The 19,059-nt window shown below is 42.1% G+C and overlaps 1 protein-coding gene across 2 annotated transcripts in view; it reads right to left on the bottom strand.

Moving 5' to 3' along the window:
- Positions 1-19,059, bottom strand: part of ADAMTS2 (ADAM metallopeptidase with thrombospondin type 1 motif 2) — a 211,678-nt gene that overhangs the window by 37,146 nt on the left and 155,473 nt on the right. For both annotated transcript variants that reach the window (XM_035105612.3, XM_088661986.1), the window contains exons 6-10: positions 12,618-12,774; positions 10,723-10,828; positions 8,867-9,010; positions 4,511-4,643; positions 1,636-1,749 (exon numbers count right to left, since the gene is read on the bottom strand). In XM_035105612.3, the coding sequence (XP_034961503.3) occupies positions 1,636-1,749; positions 4,511-4,643; positions 8,867-9,010; positions 10,723-10,828; positions 12,618-12,774 (654 nt within the window). The remainder of the gene's footprint in view (positions 1-1,635; positions 1,750-4,510; positions 4,644-8,866; positions 9,011-10,722; positions 10,829-12,617; positions 12,775-19,059) is intronic.

The raw sequence follows: 19,059 nt of genomic DNA on the forward strand, positions 1-19,059 counted from the left end.
TGCTCATTGTTTATCTTCAGAATTATGCACATGGTTAAAACAAAAAGAAGTAAACTACTTTTGTATAAATCATATACTCTGGGTAGACGCGAGGTGGCGGACGGACAGGGATTTGAAAGCTCCAGCTGAGTGCTGTCAGATTCGGCTCCACAGAGGGTCAGGGGAAGCGTAAGAGCGACACGCATCCCCAAGAAAGCCCCAGGGAGAAACCTGGGGTCTCGAGAAGTCCTGCGACTGGCAATAGCAGTTTGGCAAGCTCCAGTCTCTGCCTCCGTGCTAGAAAGCATGGAGTGGGGGGGGGAGCAAAAAAACCTGGTCAGTTAGGTGACATCGTAACTCTGCAAAGTGAAGCTTCTGTGCCAGCCTTCTACAGTGGTTACTTCTCCAAAAAAATCCAAGCCAACAGCAAGGGTGAGGATTATTTAATTTTACTAATTCAGCAAAAATGGGAGTTTAAAAAAGAAGTCCGCTCCCGTCTATGGGCATTTTATTATGCATGCGAGGCAGTTCGAATACCCGCAATGGGGTGAGTTCCCGTTGCTTGGTTCCAGTTCCTGCCAACCTAGCAGTTCGAAAGCACGCCCAAAAGTGCAAGTAGATAAATAGGTACCACTCCAGCGGGAAGGTAAGCGGTGTTCCCATGCACTGCTCTGGTTTCGCCAGAAGCGGCTTAGTCATGCTGGTCACATGACCCAGAAAACCTGTCTGTGGACAAACGTCGGCTCCCTTGGCCAGTGAAGCGAGATGAGCACCGCAACCCCAGAGTCATTCGCGACTGGACTTAACTGTCAGGGGTCGCTTTACCTTTACTTTTAATAAGTAACAAGGATTTTTGATTTTACACAGCTTTTCTTTTTTAAAAAAAATACCCAACCTGGATCTTTAAAGTTTTCTTTTAACAATGAACTTGATATAAACATGAACTGAACCTGAGATGTGACTTGAACTTGGATCAGAATTTAAACCTGAAACGGATTATAAAATGCCACCACTCTCTAGTGCTCCCAGTTATTTAAGAACATAACAACATAGGGAAAGCCTGCTGGAAGGGCCAAAGGGCAATCTTGTCCAACAGTCTGCTCTCACAGTGGCCAACCAGATGCCCACGGGAAGCCCATTGGTAGGACCTGAGTGAAACAGCACACTCCTTTCCTAGGATTCCCACCTGTGTTACATTTCCCATTGGGACCCCATCCACACTATACATTTAAAGCAGTATCATACCACTTCGAAGAGCTGCCTTCCTCCAAAGTATCCTGGGAAGTGTCATTCATTTAGGGTGCTTAGAGTTATTAGACTTCTGTTGCTACAATTCCCCTGTTGCTACAATTCCTAGAGTTCCCTGGGATGAGAGACTGATGGGTGAACTATTCTAAGAACTGTAACTCGGTGAGAGGAATAGGGATCTCAGCAAAAACATTACACTTCCCAGTATTCTTTGGAAGAAGACATGCCTGCTTAAAGTGATATGATATTACCTTAAATTTATAGTGCAGTTGGGGGCCTATGTTTTTGATCCCAAACATAATCTCTCAGAAGCTCAGAAGAGATTATGGTGTTTTGCCATTTCCTTTCCTTCTTCTTGTGCCTACTCCTTCACTTCATACAGCAAGGTGCTATCTTACAATATCTTACCTTTCCAGGAGCGCACATGGTTCCATCCAATGGAGGTCCTTTCTTTGTTTTGCAGAAATAAGGGTTATCGGGATGACTACACCATAGCTGTTTGCATGGATCAAAGGTACGGAACTAGAATGAAAGGATGCGTGACCATAAGTTAACCTCTTGATTTTTACATGCACAGAACACTCAGTTAGCAAAGGTTGTGTTGGCAAATGGAGCATATTACAGTAGACTAGCCTTGGAATATGAAGACAGAAATGAAGGTTGCTAGATTCTGGTCAGCCAGAAGGGGAAACAGAATGGTGTACACTGCTATGTAGGCTTTCAGAAGCTTTAGAAGCCATAGTGGATCCAGAATCACTCCAGTGCTACATACCAGAATGTACAGAGAAGTTTGAGCACTATTTATGTCCCACCATCCCGCCTGCACCCCAGAAGTCAAAAATCTGCCAGTCATCATTAAATCAGCGCTGTCAGCATTCCATTTAAGTCAGCTCCCTGGTGCCCAACATCCTCCTCCAATAACACTGGATGGATACTGAACTAAATGAATATTTATTCATTTATTCATAAAATGTCTAAACAACTACCCTTCGTCCACCCAATTCCAGGCTGGTATACAATAATAATAGCAAGCCTACTTACTATAATAATAAAGCAACACAACATCCTTTAAAGAACAATTGAGAGGAAACAATAAATAATGGCCATTAAGCAGAACAGAGGGCATAAAAACAAACTGGATTAAAAATGACCCCAGTATTGGATTTTGCTCAGTACTATACTGGAACTATGCAGCGCAGGGGATCCTACTATTAAGTACAGGCTTGGACTGTAGATCAGTGTAGGTGAATTTTGCAGTTCAACCACAGTAGACTGCCCACAAAGAAGAGCAGCAAAAGAATGAAAATTATCAGTGTTCAGGCACAAGAAAGAAGAGATCTTCCATTCAGAGCCAGGGGAACATAGCGTTCACAATACACATCACCACAGATGTGGTTTTCATTCCAGAAATCCTTACACATAAAAGAAAGAAAAAATAGACCACACCAGCTGGAAGATGTTTTGTGTTTTGCTTTAGTCCTCACTGTAGGAGACACACACACATCAGGGTCAGGGATTGGGGGTGGGCAGTAAATTTTTACCAGGTGTCCTAAAGACTACACCACCAAGGAGTTGATCTGGTTTTAACTAGGTCCAAACATTTTATTCATTATGAGTACATGATAAAAGGAATGCATTGGTCAATGGTCATACAACCAACACAGGAAAGCAATCTGTTTTGTGCCATGCAAATTTGCAAATGTAAACACAGTTCCTCAAAATGACCTTATGTGTGCAATAAAGCAGAAACAATGGGCAAGAAAGTGATGACAGCAAGAAGGATATATTCTTGTTGGAAGCTCTGCCTCTTCATCATCACGGTTTCACATTCTACACCCCAAGGCTAAGCAACTCAGACTGTTTCTGTATCATCAGTTGAGTATCCACAAACCTCTATCTAGGGCAGGCACCCCCAAACTTCAGCCCTCCAGATGTTTTGGACTACAATTCCCATCATCCCTGACCACTGGTCCTGTTAGCTAGGGATCATGGGAGTTGTAGGCCAAAACATCTGGAGGGCCGCAGTTTGGGGATGCCTGGTCTAGGGGATGAAAACGACTTAGGGAGAGGCTCATTTCTTTTACAGCAGATTCATTTTTAACGTTTAAAAAGTGTTACCTGCTTTAAGCCTGCTGTGAGAACTGTTTGGAGAGCTAAAGGTATGTCTAAATAGTTAGTGCATCTAACATTGAGCAGGATCCTTCCTCATGTGGATACAGTGCCTACACATGGAGGGAACCCTATAAGGCTGTCCCCCCACCCCCTTGTTGAGCATGCAGGTTGCGCAATAAAGGAAGTCAAGCAATGGGAGGTGAATGCATGCAATGCATATACTAGTTGACCCATCCAGATCTGGCAGCACATTGTATGTTACATAAAGCTAAGTCACAGTGCTCTTTGGAAAGTGATCAAGAGACACTTGGATACATTGATGACAGAGGAAATGCCAACATTGATGATTGTGCACCACCAAGTGCAGGGGTTTCTTTCTTGTGAGCCATCCACACGCATGGGTGCACTGGCTATAATATTTTTGATGCAGCCTGGATTTCGAGATGAACTAGGACTGCTGTTTGGGCTGGGAAACTGTCCACAGAAATATTATTTGGCTGCAAAACAAAATGTCTAGAGGAAGCAGAGCATATGTCATCTGCATCGCCTCCTGATGCTAGTATCAGGAAAGAAGGTAAAAACGATACCCACACAGGAGCAACTGGCCCCTTTCTTATCATTTAATAGGATATCCACAATTGGGGGGTGGGGACAAAAGATGGAGGTATGCTTTGGGTTAAGCGATCTTAGCAAACCTTTTTTTTTGGAAATGCTGAATGGGTCATGGCAGGGTCTGACATCTGCACCCCATGAGAAGCCTAGAGGCTCCCCCTTATGGCTGAGCTCACGGCAGGGAATCCCTGTGCATGCATGATAAGGCTGTATTTCATAAATGAGAACAGAAGGCACTATACAAAGTAGGGTCTGGAACTCCACTTGGGGGCACTAAAGTGGGGAAATGTGATACTCCCTCTTTACCATATTCATTCGGTTTTCAAAACTTCCTAATAAAATTAGAGCATCATAATATCTGGATTTTCAGTTTCCCAAAACATGATGTTTACACGACTTTCTGCAACACCTCAGAGCTTACTATTGCACTTTCTTTTCTGTCAGTCAGACGCCTGACCCTTATTCTGAGGCTCTAGTTTAACGGCTCTTTAAGGCCATTTCAGGGACAGCTGCAAAAAGGCCCTGGACAAGGTACAGCAAAATTCGGTTAAGTACTCACAGCTGTGCACATCATGTAGCCCAGGCCAAAATCAAAGCGGCACTGCTCGTTCATGGAGTAGTGGATTCCTGGCAGCTGAGGCAAGGAAGGCCAGTCGTGATCAAATGGATCATCACGCAAACAATCGTAGGAGCTGAAACAGGCAAAAATTACAGGCACAGATGGGAATGTGAAACTTTTACAGTGTTTGAGGTTTCGGTTCAAATTTATTCCAAGCAAAATAAAGGGCAGGCTTTCTCAGAAATGAGTTCACAAAGCACAGTTAATACCTTAGGTTACACTGAACATGGCTCTAGTTACAGGTATGTAGCCGTGTTGGTCTGAGTCGAAGCAAAATAACAAAATTCCTTCAGTAGCACCTTAAAGACCAACTAAGTTTATATTTTGGTATGAGCTTTCGTGTGCATGCACACTTCTTCAGATACACTAGAAACAGAAGTGTCAGACCCTATATATATACAGAGGGTGGTGGGGGTGGGTGGGAATGGGTGATGGGCTGATGGGAGTGGTAAACCTGTAGATGGCTGTTAATGGCTGCTGATGGCTGCAATTAGTCCTGGGCTGAGGTGCTAAAGAAAGCTTGATCATGCATAATGAGATAAGAATCCGATGTCTCTATTCATCCCAGGTGCTACCATGGTTTTAAGCTTGGTAATGATTTCCAATTCAGCAACTTCTGAACATGGCATTCACTATGCTAGATTTGCCTCTGAGACTGGTCAATGTTCTGTCCATTGTTATGCCCCTGAGTTGGAGGGTAGGTTTATATTCTAATTTATAGCCCAGAGAAACCATCTGAAAAGATTTTTTTTGTTAAGTTCCTATAAGTAGGGATGAGACCATTTCTTTCTGTATTATAATTTTTATTCTTCATGTTTTTATTGTTTGTTATTAATGTGTTTGAAAACAAAGTAGGGATAAGGACAAAAGCTTTAATTACATTTCCATTTGTGAAATTTGTGCCAGCACTGCGTCTTTTAAGGAAAACGTTAGGAGAAAAGGGCAGTGCGATCATCCAAGAATATTGACTGCCAAGCTTCACAAATAAATGATTCTGTGCCTGAGCCAGGAGTACATACATATAAGAAGCCAGGGCTCTTTTTGGCCTTTTGCTTTCTTCACTGTTACATTTTCACTTTCTGCCTGAAACTATCTCTATAGGTTTCCTTTCCAGGCTGAGGGGGGCAACAGGATTTGCCAGAAGCCTTGCTAAGACAGCAGAATGCCACATACGCAGCTGACATGACAGATATGCCAACAGGGTGGCTGAAATGGGGATCGATCTGTGGGTGGGATGGGGTGGTGTTGCACCACATCCCATAACCCTTCATTCCACCATCATGCCTACAGGTACTTTACACTAGCCCTGGACCTAACACAAAGGATTTCCTTCCCAGTGACTTAAACAGGAGGAAACCCTACCTTGACGATTGTTCCACCCACATCATCATGATAGAACAAATGACATGGGGCAGCTCAGCATATGTTCATAGCACAACAGCACAGGAGGGAATAGGGCATGTGGCATGGAGCTATGGAACACCTAATAATAATAAACACCTAATAATAATAATAATAATAATAATAATAATAATAATAATAATTTATTATTTGTACCCCACCCATCCGGCTGGGCTTCCCCAGCCACTCTAGGCGGCTTCCAACAAAGATTAAAATACCATACATTAAAATGTCACACATTAAAAACTTCCCTAAACAGGGCTGCCTTCAGATGTCTTCTAAACCCAATAGCTGAAGATGTTCCTAGAACGGAATTGGTGTCATAAAGGACACTGCTCCTCTTACCCTGCTGTCTGTCAATCACTGTCCAAGGTCCTGCTGGGGAAATTAGTTGTCAAAGCCAACAGATGCTGTTCAGTAAAGACACTGGTATTGCCACAAGTGTTGTTTCATGAGGATCCCTTTCCCACTCCCTAGTATGATCTGGCTTCAGCTGCCTGTAGGATGGATTTCTGAAGTGGGGTGGGGCAATTCCCCCTACTACTGTATGAGGTATTTTTGTATGCTATTTTCTCAAATATATGTGTCTTTATGCATACTTTACCCTTGTATATGCATTTTTGTACACATTACTTGGTTGGGGAACTGCATTGCAAATTCAGACATATGCAAATTTTGAAGGATGGCTGGGTTTTTAGTTGTTGTACTGTTTTGGAATATTAATCATGTTCCTATTATTATTATATTTATTTATTTTAAAAATGCCCTCCACAGTGTCACAAACAAAACTAAGAAATCAATTAGTGTTAATGGCACATCCACTGCAAAGTTTTGTTTAGCTCTTCAGTTCTGCTGGCTTCTAGAAGGAATGAAAATAAGGGAAGGAATATTATGGGACGTAGCTTATAGAGATTAAAAATGAAGACTGAAGGAGAAAAATGTATTACAAGGTGACTTACAAAGCACGAAGTCAATAAAAATCCCTCAAAACAAGCAGATAACAATTCTAACTTTGACAAGGAGAATAAGCACATTTAAAAAATCAAGCAAAATAAGATAGCAGGAAAATTATAGTGTATTTTCTAAAAGCAAGTTTTCATAAATGACATTGCATATTTTTCAAATGGCCAATAAGAGACACACACTGACATGCATCAATAGAGAGTGAATTATACAGTCTTCTATATAGAAGAAGGCCCCATTGAGGGTGGAACTACATATTGCATTAGAAAATATATTTCCAAACTTGCCCTGGGAATGTCCAAAGTCATCCCTCCTTCCTCACCACTGCCCCACACTTCCAGCTGATTTATTTCAAATACTAGTGAATAGAGAAAATAGTCTGGGAGGTCAGATGCAGGTAACGAGTGCAGAGCAAGGACCTGCCTCCACTTCACTGATTCCTCCTGTACATGCTCACCTCTATAACTGCCTTAATGTTACAGGGCAAACATTTTCCTAGTAGTTTATAGCTTCACCATAAGCAAGAGCATGGCCCTTTATGCGCATCTTCATAAGAATGGAGGGAAGGGGGAGAGACACTCTCTAAGACTTGCAATCCCAGGTCAAGAAGGGCTTCATAGCTCAAACTGCATCCTGACAACAGGTAGGTAGCCGTGTTGGTCTGCCGTAGTCAAAACAAAATTTAAAAAATTCCTTCCAGTAGCACCTTAACAAAGTTAGTTGGGCTCTAAGGTGCTACTGGAAGGATTTTCTTTATTTTGCATCCTGACAAGGAACAGATGAATCATTGGTGGGCAGGCCTCAGGTGAGTTTCTACCTTCTTGACAGAGCAAGTATGTGGTTTGCAGGTACTCCTAGGTCAAGCATTGCTCCTGAAATCTCTAGTAGTACCTGTAACCAGAAGTGCATCTTCATGGCTGTCTGCACCACCTCCTTGACATAGTAACATCCAATTTCAGTTGCTGTAATATAGGCCTGCTCTTGAAGGTGGTCCAGAATTTTCTGCAGCCCACTTCTTAACAGGGGTTCGGCTATAGGGAGCATGTGTTGGTGATTCTTCACTTTGTTATTAAGCCTGATTCAATGTATTGGTTATGACCTTTAAACTTCTAAATGTCCTAGGCTCAGCATACCTATGGGAGCATCTCCTTCCATAGGAACCTGTCAAGCTGTTTAGATCTGCCCATGAAACTTTGCTCCAAAATTCATTCTACATTAAATAATATCTACAACATTCTATACCACCAGTTGATGCTTCAGAAGTATCTTCAAGAGCAGTGTATTACAATAGTCAATCATCAAAGTTACAAACGCATGGTGGCTAATTATCTTTCACAATATCCTCTCCATACCTTTGTTTCATCTTCAAAAGTCAGCACTATACATTCATACTACTGGTGATGATCAAAGGATCATTTTGATTCTGGTTTTTTTTTATTAAAAAAGAAGAAGAAGCTGGGGCATGTTCGCTTTTTGTAATGAAATGTAGCTTTAAAAAAAAAGATACTGGCATTGTACAAAACTCACATTTATTCTGTTTATTTTAATCTGTTCTTGCCAGAAGCCACTCCTCAAAATATTGCTGAAAGAGAACTGAGAAAAAGCTGATGCTGAACTCTGAGAAAATACTTTTTTTCCCATTGTTGCCCCTGTACAAATATTTGCAGCAAATGCCTATCCAGGTCTACTCAGATGTGCATTCCATTGAGTTCAATGCAGCTTACTCCCAAGTCAAGTGGGGTTAAGACTGCAGCATTAATTTATTTTATAGCTCTTATACCCCTTCCCCAACCAAAAACAGTTCCCATATTCCTAGCAGGATTGTTTTCTTTTTTAAAAAAACCCAAGACTCGATTGAATGGTGGTCTATAAACACTGCACTTAGAATTTCACTCCCAACCTCACAGGTTCCCACTTCATCAGTGTACTCACTGGAGGTATCGGGTCAACTCCTGCTGACTGCATCGAGACCAGTGGAAGCGGTGGAAGGCAGCCTGCACAAGAGGGGCCATTATGCTTCCCATCCGGACTTCATCCCCGCACCTGTTTCCTTGGCCATCATGTTCCATGCCTAAACTAGAGGGAAAGGTAGCACAACAAAGCCTGTTAAAGAAGTCTTACTCCTTATCGTTTTAACAGAATAAAGGATACAACTACTGTACCAGCATCCCTGGAAAGCCTGTAAATAGAGACAAAGCTCAGGAGCAGCAGCAGGAAGCAAAGGAGCAGCTGCCATGAATCTGGCCTCCAGGCACTTCTGTGTACTGGGATGGTGAGCGAGGTAGCAGCATCACCTGGCCAGCTTCCTGACTGCCTTCCTCTCGCCATGCTCCAGATTTTCCATGTCTATCTTAAAATATGGCATGCATAACAAGACACAGTATTCCAGATGCAGCCTCACTAGTACAGAATACAGTGGAAGTATTTTAATTTAATTTAATTACATTTACATCCTATCCTTCTTCCATCATGACACAGGTCCCACATTGTCACACATCCAGAGACTGACCAGACCCAGACCTGCTCATCATATTCCTGCAGACTATACTGTAGCATGCATATACCTGGGGCCCACACCCTTCTGATAATGCAGCCTATGATTAAATTAGCTTTTGAGCAGCTCCACTGTTATGCTGGCTCATGTCCAGCTTCTGAAGTCTGTCCTTAATTACTTTTCCCATCATGTTTCATTTAATTTTTTTCTTATATTCTACTCTTTCTTTGAGACGCTAAGAGCAGCTTACATGGCCTCTCAATGACCTCCCACCCAGGCACTAATCAGGTCCACATCCACATAGCTTGAGGAGTGCTACAGCGCTCTTGACCAGTCACTAGGCCCATTTGTCAATGAATAAAATTTGGATGAAGTTGGAGACTTCTTAAAGACGATTTATCATTCCACCACAACACTGCAGACATACATTGTAAAGCAATATCTCATTCCCCCGTCAGAGAAATGACCTTTCATTTCCCTCCATGTTCTTTTTATAGGAAGATTCAGGAATAAATGAAAAGAAATGCATCAAAGATATAGAGAGCCAAATCATGTGTAGATTCTTAACAGGACAGGAAAGTCCTCAGTAATAACTAAGAGAAGAAGCAGAAAAGTGTCCACAGGCTATCCTAGTCTAATAGAAAGTGTTGAGGGTCTTTATTCTATTGAGATGCTGAAGGTATTTCATTCAGCATTAAAAATGAGAGGATTTACTACCACCTTTCCACCTAATGGCATCAGGTTTCATCCATCAGGCACTGTTCTCACACAAGATTCCTTGGAATAATTAACATGTTTGTTGTGCAGGAGAGGTGCTTTGGTAAGCTGCATTCACATGCCCGTTCCATAGTAAGCAAATAAATCAAAAGAACCTGTCATCTACCAAACTGAACTGAGTCTACATATTGTAGGTCCAGCCTTCCAGTGTCTGCCATTGTGGGCAAATAAGAGTAATGAGAAAGTTTCAGAGGCCACTGGCAGGATGCAATTTATGCACGATGGGAGCTACATTTGGTTTGATCCAGTTGCGCAAGCCAATCCTAAAGGCAAATCTCTAGTGGAGTTCCTCCACACTTGCTCATTGGCATTCAAGCGCTCAAGTAAAACACACCAGAAAAATATCTGCATGCAGAAAAACAATGAGGCGTAAAATATTTCAGTGCTGGTTTTATAAATCAGTATTAGTACCTGCTGAAGGTGAATAAAGTTTCAAAAATGGTGCATGAATGGAGCCATATACCACCAATCATGCAATATCCCTAGATCAGAGTGACCACACATAAGTGCTACTTACACATGTCCAGTTTCATGGGCTACAACAAAGGCTGAAGAGAAGCCATCTTCATGGTTAAGTGTGCAACTTCGGACAGGATGACACATGCCAGTAACTGGAGCATAGCCTATTAGGGAGAATGTGAGATATGAAAAGATGCAGGTAAAAGAACTCTTTAAGTATGCCAATCAGTAGTAAGCATTCCAGCAGGTGTCTTACTTAAATAAGTGGGAAATGGAGGAAAACACTGGGTACATCACAATGAATGGAAGCTGTGTTCTGATGCAAAACTCATCCTCTTGAATAGGATTTCTGCAGGGAATATTTCAAGTGGATTGTACTCTAAGGAGTCAATATACAAAGACCCTGGGTGGGATTCAGTTGTTTTGTGTGCAATAATGTGCCATGCTTATGCAACAGGACACCCCTTCTCTTCCTCCCCTGCACCCCCATGACCCCCAAATTAGCTCTGAAGGATTGGTGAACCCCCCCATAACAGGTTTAGGGTGTGTGTGTGAGAAGAGATGATGGAAAAGTCGTTTTGCGCAAGCTTTGTTCTGTTAAATCTACCTCCGTTTAGACATAATGGGAACCACTCACTAAATTTGTTTGAGCACAAATGAGTGACAAGCTAATGTACTCCCTTCTTTATTTTCCCCTTACAGCAGGGCAGACTTCTTGATTCCTTAAGCCAAAGTCTATTGCCTACAAACGAGGATCAAAACATGCCTTGCAATTATAGGGAGTGCTTAAACCACAGTTTTTGTGTTTGGGTATCATGTGAATCTGTAGTTTAAGAAACCAGGAAGTCTCTTCTGAAGTCAGGCAAGTGAGAGGAGGAGGAGGAGGAGATGAAGGAGCACTTGACTATGTCAGCTGAGTTCAAGCAGAAGTGAACTGTCTGTGGCAGGGGAGCCAATATGGTGTCCAGAGATTAGTGCAACTACAGCTCCCATCAGCCCCAGCCAGCATGGCCATGAGTCAGATGTGCACTGAAGTCCAACATCTAAAGCAGGGATGTCCAACTCCCAAGAGACTGCGATCTACTCACAGGGGAAAAAACAAACTGGCAGTTATCTACCCCTTTGGGGGGGGGGGTCAGATCAAAGTTGTTGAGGTTTTTTTTTAGGGAGGAAAGCCCCGTTATTAAGGGGAAAATGTCAGACTAAAGGGCAAAGGGGATTAGTTGCTCACCAAAAGATCGCTATGGAAACAATCTGCCTCACAAACTCTATCTTCCATACCAGCGATCATGTGAAAATGGAGGGCAGGACGAGGGCGGATGCTCTTAGGCAAAAGCAAAGGAAAAGGAACCTCCTGGGGATCAACCAGTCGATCCAGATCAACCTGCTGGACACCCCTGATCTACAAGATACCATGTTGGCTACCCTTGGTCTGTGGTTAACTGAATGGCCCCCTTAAATCCTAGTGTAGGTTTGGGAAAGAGGAAAAAGCAACGATGAGCTACAATTTTAAAATCACGTTGCTGTTTTTGTTTTGTTTTTTTAAAAAAGGCTCCCTAGAGAAATAACTAGGCACTCTAAGCCCAGTACTTTTGGAAATTCTTGAGTGTGAAATGTGTTCTCCAGTCAGAGTTATATTTGAAGAACTATTCATGCTTTCCAACTGAGAAATCTTGGCTGTTTCCAAAAGCACTTGCACTGTATTTTGGCTAGTCTGCTAACTTGTAAGACTTCTTTGGTTTGGTTAAGGTTTAAAAGAAAATATCCCTCAAATGCCTTTGAAGCTGAAAAACAAATATGGATTAAAGAAGTCAGAAACAACCAACAGCAGAGAGATAGCAATGGGCTAAATGTTCCCTCTAAGGCCGAATATCAGATGGTGCTAAAAGATACGAGGGTGAGAGAAGGAGCCATGGCTTTTGTGTGATGGGCTGCCCTTCAGCATGGACTTACCTTGCATACCGGAGGGGCCAAAATCCTGTCTAGTGAGAAATATTGCGTGGTCATGATATTCTGCATGCCCAGTATCAGGTTTCTGTTGTAAGTAGGCCCAGCGACACACATTCTCTAAACTCTGCGAAGGGTTACCGATCTCAATCAAACTTGTGGACTGGATCATGAAAGAAAGAAAGAAAGAAAGAAAGAAAGAAAGAAAGAAAGAAAGAAAGAAAGAAAGAAAGAAAGAAAGAAAGAAAGTTACAATTTGTTTTTTAGCTAGCCTGTCTTAGCCCAGAGCCTCTGGAATATGCGTATTCACTTCAGCACGAATTACCAATCCATTATGGTAATGGTACAACCACAAACAAAGGCCTTAGTCTTAAGCCCACTTATTTATGGATAAAAGTAATTTGTTCCCTTTTACAGTGGTGGTTACTTATCTCACAAGAAGGCAGAATTGGAGTTGATCTTACACAAAGGAAACATAAATATTCCATTTTAGATGCGTTTTGACAAAGGCATCTGCTCTCTATGAAGTCAAGAGGGACTTAACATACCAGAGGATGGGAAAAAACCATGACTAAGTGCAGTACTTTTTTAAAAGCTTTTTTTAAAGCTTTAAAACATTTTAAAGAAGGGACCACATCAAATGAAGATTGTATTTTGGCTGCTTTGCTAGACACACTAATATGGGACATAGAACAGCTTCTTATGCAATGTTTTGTACCCAATGCTGGAAAATTAAAATACATAAATGCTGAATCAGCTGTGAAGGCCACAGGCATCTTGAGTTTGTTGCTTGTATCACAAGTGTTAAATAAGGCATTTATTTAACACTTCAAAAATGATGAAGTGGGAATATAGACCATTTTATACTTGGGGGTCGATACTTTAGGTAAGAAGCTGCCCTAAGGCAGGGTGTGCAGTATACTTGCAGGCTAGATTTGTGATGCCCATCCTCTAACTGCACCTATCAAAATGAAAAAAATGAGTAATTCTGCATAAATTCTGTCCTCCTGCCCCAATTTAATATAAGCATACTATTAGTCTCCATCATAACCTAGTCTGTTTTATAATTCAACAGTTATACGTAAAGTTCCTGGTAATGTAGAAATTATGGTAGATATTCCTTTGTGTGAAACAGCCTTATTGGCCATGATAAACTTCTCAAAGAAAAGAACCACCATAGAATTACTCCTTATTGATATTGGTGGGAGTGACAGTAGTCTCCCCACAAAGAGCTGTGCTCCAAATTTCAAATACTGGTGTTTGTGTAAATAATTTGATCCGAAAACCAAACCGAATGGTCAAGCTGTCTTGTGTTCAACTGATGACTCATCCAGTTTTCCTGTTGCCCTGCACTTTCCAGGCACAGATCTGGGATTTAATGCTCTGTTTCCAAGCATAGTTTTTTTGTATGGGGAGGGTTTTGTGTTTTTTTTTTTGCCCCAATGCGGAAACCTGTGTTTTACTGCTGAATAGGAGCAAATGGCAATTGGGTCTAATCCTCTAACATTCAATGACAGACCCATCTATTCACAAAAATTTCACTGTACCACTAATGTGACCCAGTTTTGACAGTGCACCTTGGCAAGCAGCTCTCATTCAGTTGAAGACAGGGGAATAATCATATTGTAAATAAATGCTGAGTATACCAACTCACAGGGGCATAAAACTGTGCGGCTACTTGGCACATTAATTTTCAGACATAGCAATATAGTATGATAAGCTATGTAATAATTAAAGAAAGTTGGTGATATATAAATGGGTGGTTGATTGTGTATTAAACTGAATCCACACACACACACACACACACACACACACACACACACACACTTCTTGTAAGCTGCCCTGTGAATGAAGTGGAAGGGGAAAGGTATATATTTTGTTAAGAAACAAAGGATACATTCCCACCCCAAATACTCTTGTACAGAGGGGAGAGAAAACTTGTAGTTGGGAGAATTGAATATAAGGCCTGGCACTGGACATTGGCATTTCCAACCTTTTTCAATGTTCTACTGGCTGTTTCTTACAACATTTAAACCTTCCCAAAATCTGGAAGTGCATCACATGATGCAACTGTCTGGAATGGATCCTTTATCCCTTACACCAGAGGTGAGGGGTGTCTGGTCCTTCAGGTGCCAAACCTGCAGCAGCCAATGGTCAGGGAATTGTAGTCATTCAACATCTAGCAGGTACAGGTTCCCCAATGAAATTAAAATCTGGAGCCATTTGCAATGTTGTCGGAGATGCCAAAAATAATAGTATTGCAATAGTAGAAAACAGTACACATCTGAGGAAGCTCTTATACATACAGGAACGCTCCTTTGTTCAGAAGATGATAACCCTGCCTGTGCACCAGAAACAACCACAGTATCCCATCACCAGACACCCTGGCTGGCATCTATCTCTTCTTTATTCCTCCAGCATGACAACTATGATTAGCACATGAATCCTAGTATCTGCTTCCATGGGGGAGTTCAACACCCACCCACCCCTCAAATATATTGTTTGTTTTTGTTTGTTTGTTACTTTTGCCCTGCAAGATATATTTCAAAATTTCTTCTGGCTTTGAAGAATGTCTCCATCACGACATCTGAAAAATCTCAGCCAGCTGTCTCTAGTTGAAAACAGCTTGGTGGATCTGTGTTGTCTCACGCAGCTATGCCACATGTAAATAATTGTTATTCAGGAAGCTTTCCAACGCCCCTACAAATGAGCTTGCGCAGATACAAATGAACTGCTAGTTTCAGTGGTGAGCAGAACCATACTTTTTGGGGTTGGGCTGGGAATACAGGTTGAATTCTATCCTGTGGCATTCAATGATGTTTAAGATGTTCTTACAGCATTTTGGATTACAGTATATACTATCTGGAACCTTTTAATTCTGGCAAAAAGAAGAGAAAAGGAACAGGTTCTGTTGTTGGCAAAAAATGAAGATGGCATTAGCATTTATTTAGGCTCCAATCCTGTTGACATTCACCTAGCAGTAAGTTTGACTGACGTCAGTCAGGTTTCTGAGTATACATGCTTACGACTTTCTTGTGAAAACAGAAATTGTTGATATCCATTTGTCTGGAGTTACCTGCTTGAATCCCACTAGGTTGCTAAAGGGTTTTTTTTAACAGGCATCTGTCTGATCACTGTGAGAACAGGATGTTGGACTCAAAGGGCCACTGGCCTGATCAAGCAGGCTCTTCTTATGCTCCCTAGTGAGTGTGTTTAGGATATCAGCCATTGTCCATTCCACAAAATACTATCACTGCAATACACTTGCAGAAATACCAGGTTGTTTACAGACATGTTTATTGAGCCTTCGTCCTGTTTTGTTTGCACAAAGTTTGCAAGGATGTTGTTGTTTAGTCGTTTAGTCGTGTCCGACTCTTCGTGATCCCATGGACCAGAGCACGCCAGGCACTCCTGTCTTCCACTGCCTCCCGCAGTTTGGTCAAACTCATGTTCATAGCTTCGAGAACACTGTCCAACCATCTCATCCTCTGTCGTCCCCTTCTCCTAGTGCCCTCCATCTTTCCCAACATCAGGGTCTTTTCCAGGGAGTCTTCTCTTCTCATGAGGGGGCCAAAGTATTGGAGCCTCAGCTTCAGGATCTGTCCTTCCAGTGAGCACTCAGGGCTGATTTCCTTCAGAATGAATAGGTTTGATCTTCTTGCAATCCATGGGACTCTCAAGAGTCTCCTCCAGCACCATAATTCAAAAGCATCAATTCTTCGGCGATCAGCCTTCTTTATGGTCCAGCTCTCACTTCCATACATCACTACTGGGAAAACCATAGCTTTAACTATACAGACCTTTGTAGGCAAGGTAATATCTCTGCTTTTTAAGATGCTGCCTAGGTTTGTCATTGCTTTTCTCCCAAGAAGCAGGCGTCTTGCAAGGATACTATACTATAAAGTTACCAGACGTCCCCGTTCCCTGGGGACAGTCCCCAGATTTACAAATCAGTCCCTGACAAAAGCCTATCATTCCGACTCATTTCAATTAAGTGTCCCCGGATTCATTGAAAAAAATCTGGTAACCTTACAGTATACTACATCAGTGGTTTACTGAGTATTCACTCCAATTTGTTTAGATAGCATTATATAATGTTGCATTCAAGCAATTGTAATCCCACACATTTCTCCACCACTTTTACGATATTTGAATGACTAAATTAGGCTCGTTGAGCAACAGCAATGAATCTCACCCAGGATGTTGGGCTGTGACCTGAGAGATCACGGTTCAAATCCTCGCTCAGCCATCCAGCTCACTGGGTGGCCTTGGGCTAGTCACTGTCTCTCAGCCTAGCCTACCTCACTGGGTTGTGAGAATAAAATGGGTTGGGGAGAACCATGTGACCAACCTTGAAGACCTCGAAGGGAAAAGTGGTATATCAATGTAATAAATAGAAACATAGCAACAGTCTGGATGTGGTGCAGCTAGGCAGGTCTTCCATTTCCTGCATTGTAGGGGGTTGGACTAGATGACCCTTTGGGGTCCCTTCAAATTCTACAATTCTATGATTCTAACACCAGGGATAACTCCATATGTACATTGCATATGTTGACGTGGCACTAATGCTGACCTTGGGGCATGTGCAGGACCGTCACTAGCACCCTGGAGCTTCTCCTATATGCACAAGGAGTTCTAGAAAAGAACGACAGAGGAGTCTGCCAGATGAGGCCAATGGCCCACCTAGTCTAGCATCCTGTTCTCACAGCGAGTAAACAGTTGCCTATGGGGAGTCAATCATCTTATGAACAGTGCACCTATTCATCCTGGAAACATAAATTGTTCAACGGTTCTTAAGCAGTCAAGAGAACACATTGCTTTGCTGAGTGTGACCCAAAACATTAGATTAAATGATATTTGGGTATGAACAATAGAGTCTGGGATTGCTCTAGTGCCCTGTACTGATATTTTCCTTCCTCTAAAGCATCTGGAACCAATTACTGTCAGGAGAAGGATTCCAGATACAATGGAAAACACTGGTCTGAGTCACCAGCACCATGCTGAGGTTTCTGAAGAAATACTGGTTCAAAAATGTAATAATCTATAAAATCTTGATGGGTTACTACATCCCATCATACTGGGGAAATAAATGTGAGCGTGAGCATTTCCCTCCCTCCTGATCCGAGGGATTCTTAGATCGATAGAAACTCATGTTAGGGCAAGTATATTGTAATCGTAAAAGGGACAGAGTCTTCCTCTGGTAACTGGCTTATACCAGGTCACACCAGACCAGGACTAGTTGGTTGGCAACAGCTCTTCAAGGTCTGAGGCAGGAGCCTTCCTTTCTATGGCCTGATCCTTTCAGCTGAAGGTGACAGGTTTTGATTTTGGGACCTTCTTCATGAAAAGCATTGCTACTCTGCTCACTGATGTCTCTGCCCAAAAAAAAAACATGGATTTAAAATAAAGCATTTTAGTATTCAGATATATTTCCTCAGAAGAAAGAAGTGAGGTTCCTTAAGCCTTGGCTGAACAGAAGCAGCATATCTTACTAGGTTCCACTGCTACAGGCACTACAGCTAGTTATGGCAAAGGAATATCTTCATCTGTGTATGCCTCACACAGAAGTGACCTTAGAAAGCTCTGTTGAGAAAGTCTCAGCTTTATCGCAGGTTCGAAGGGTGGTGAATAAGGCAGGAACTTCTAACTCCCTACAGAGTGCAGAGACAGGCTTGTCTTCCTAACTCACTGAAATCATTTTGGACCACAGAGAAGGCCATCCTGTTTAAAAGAGCCTTTTCTCTTGCTGGGTGTGGTTGCCTGGCACTTAGATGTTAAGGCCTGCTTTCATTATTCTCTGCTATTTATTGTTTTTAATTTTTTCTAAAGCAAATTTTTAAAGCAAAATTCTTATTGCTTGGGGGAGCACTGCTGAGAAGCATGGTTAAAATTTTTTAAAAACAAATATTCAATTTTTAAAGTGAAGGTGTTCCCCCCCTAACTTTTGAATTGAACTGGGCATTAGAAGAATCATGGTATGTGATGGGTAGGATCCTGTTTAGTACTGCTGTTGAGTTCCAGATAACCAGCTATACCCCATTCCAGCATACTCCATTCCATTTCTCCTCACCCAGTTTTCTGTCCCCTCCAGTACATTAGCATTCTGTGCCCACTAAGCATGCTTAGTCCACACTGAGCTGTATATGAAATCCCCTCCGCCCTCCTTTAGGGTCCCCCCAAAAAATATTTTTTGGGATTTCCATGCACTGCTGTCATCCCTTTTTGCCTACATAAAGATTCCCACTCAAATAATAAGTTCACTCTTAAGGATATATGGTTATTCAATGCCGGCAGCGGTGGCCAGCTAGTTCCAGAAAGCAACTGGAAGTCCTTTAGATGCCTTTTGTTTTAGCTTGAAAGGGAGACTTTCAGAACATATCCATTAGGTGGTGCTCCAGCTGTAAGTTCTGACAATTCTATGCCATCCTTGAGAATACATGGAAACTTC

The sequence above is a fragment of the Zootoca vivipara genome, chromosome 2, assembly GCF_965207765.1.
Source record: "Zootoca vivipara chromosome 2, rZooViv2.hap1.1, whole genome shotgun sequence".
NCBI classification, from domain to species: Eukaryota; Metazoa; Chordata; class Lepidosauria; order Squamata; family Lacertidae; genus Zootoca; species Zootoca vivipara.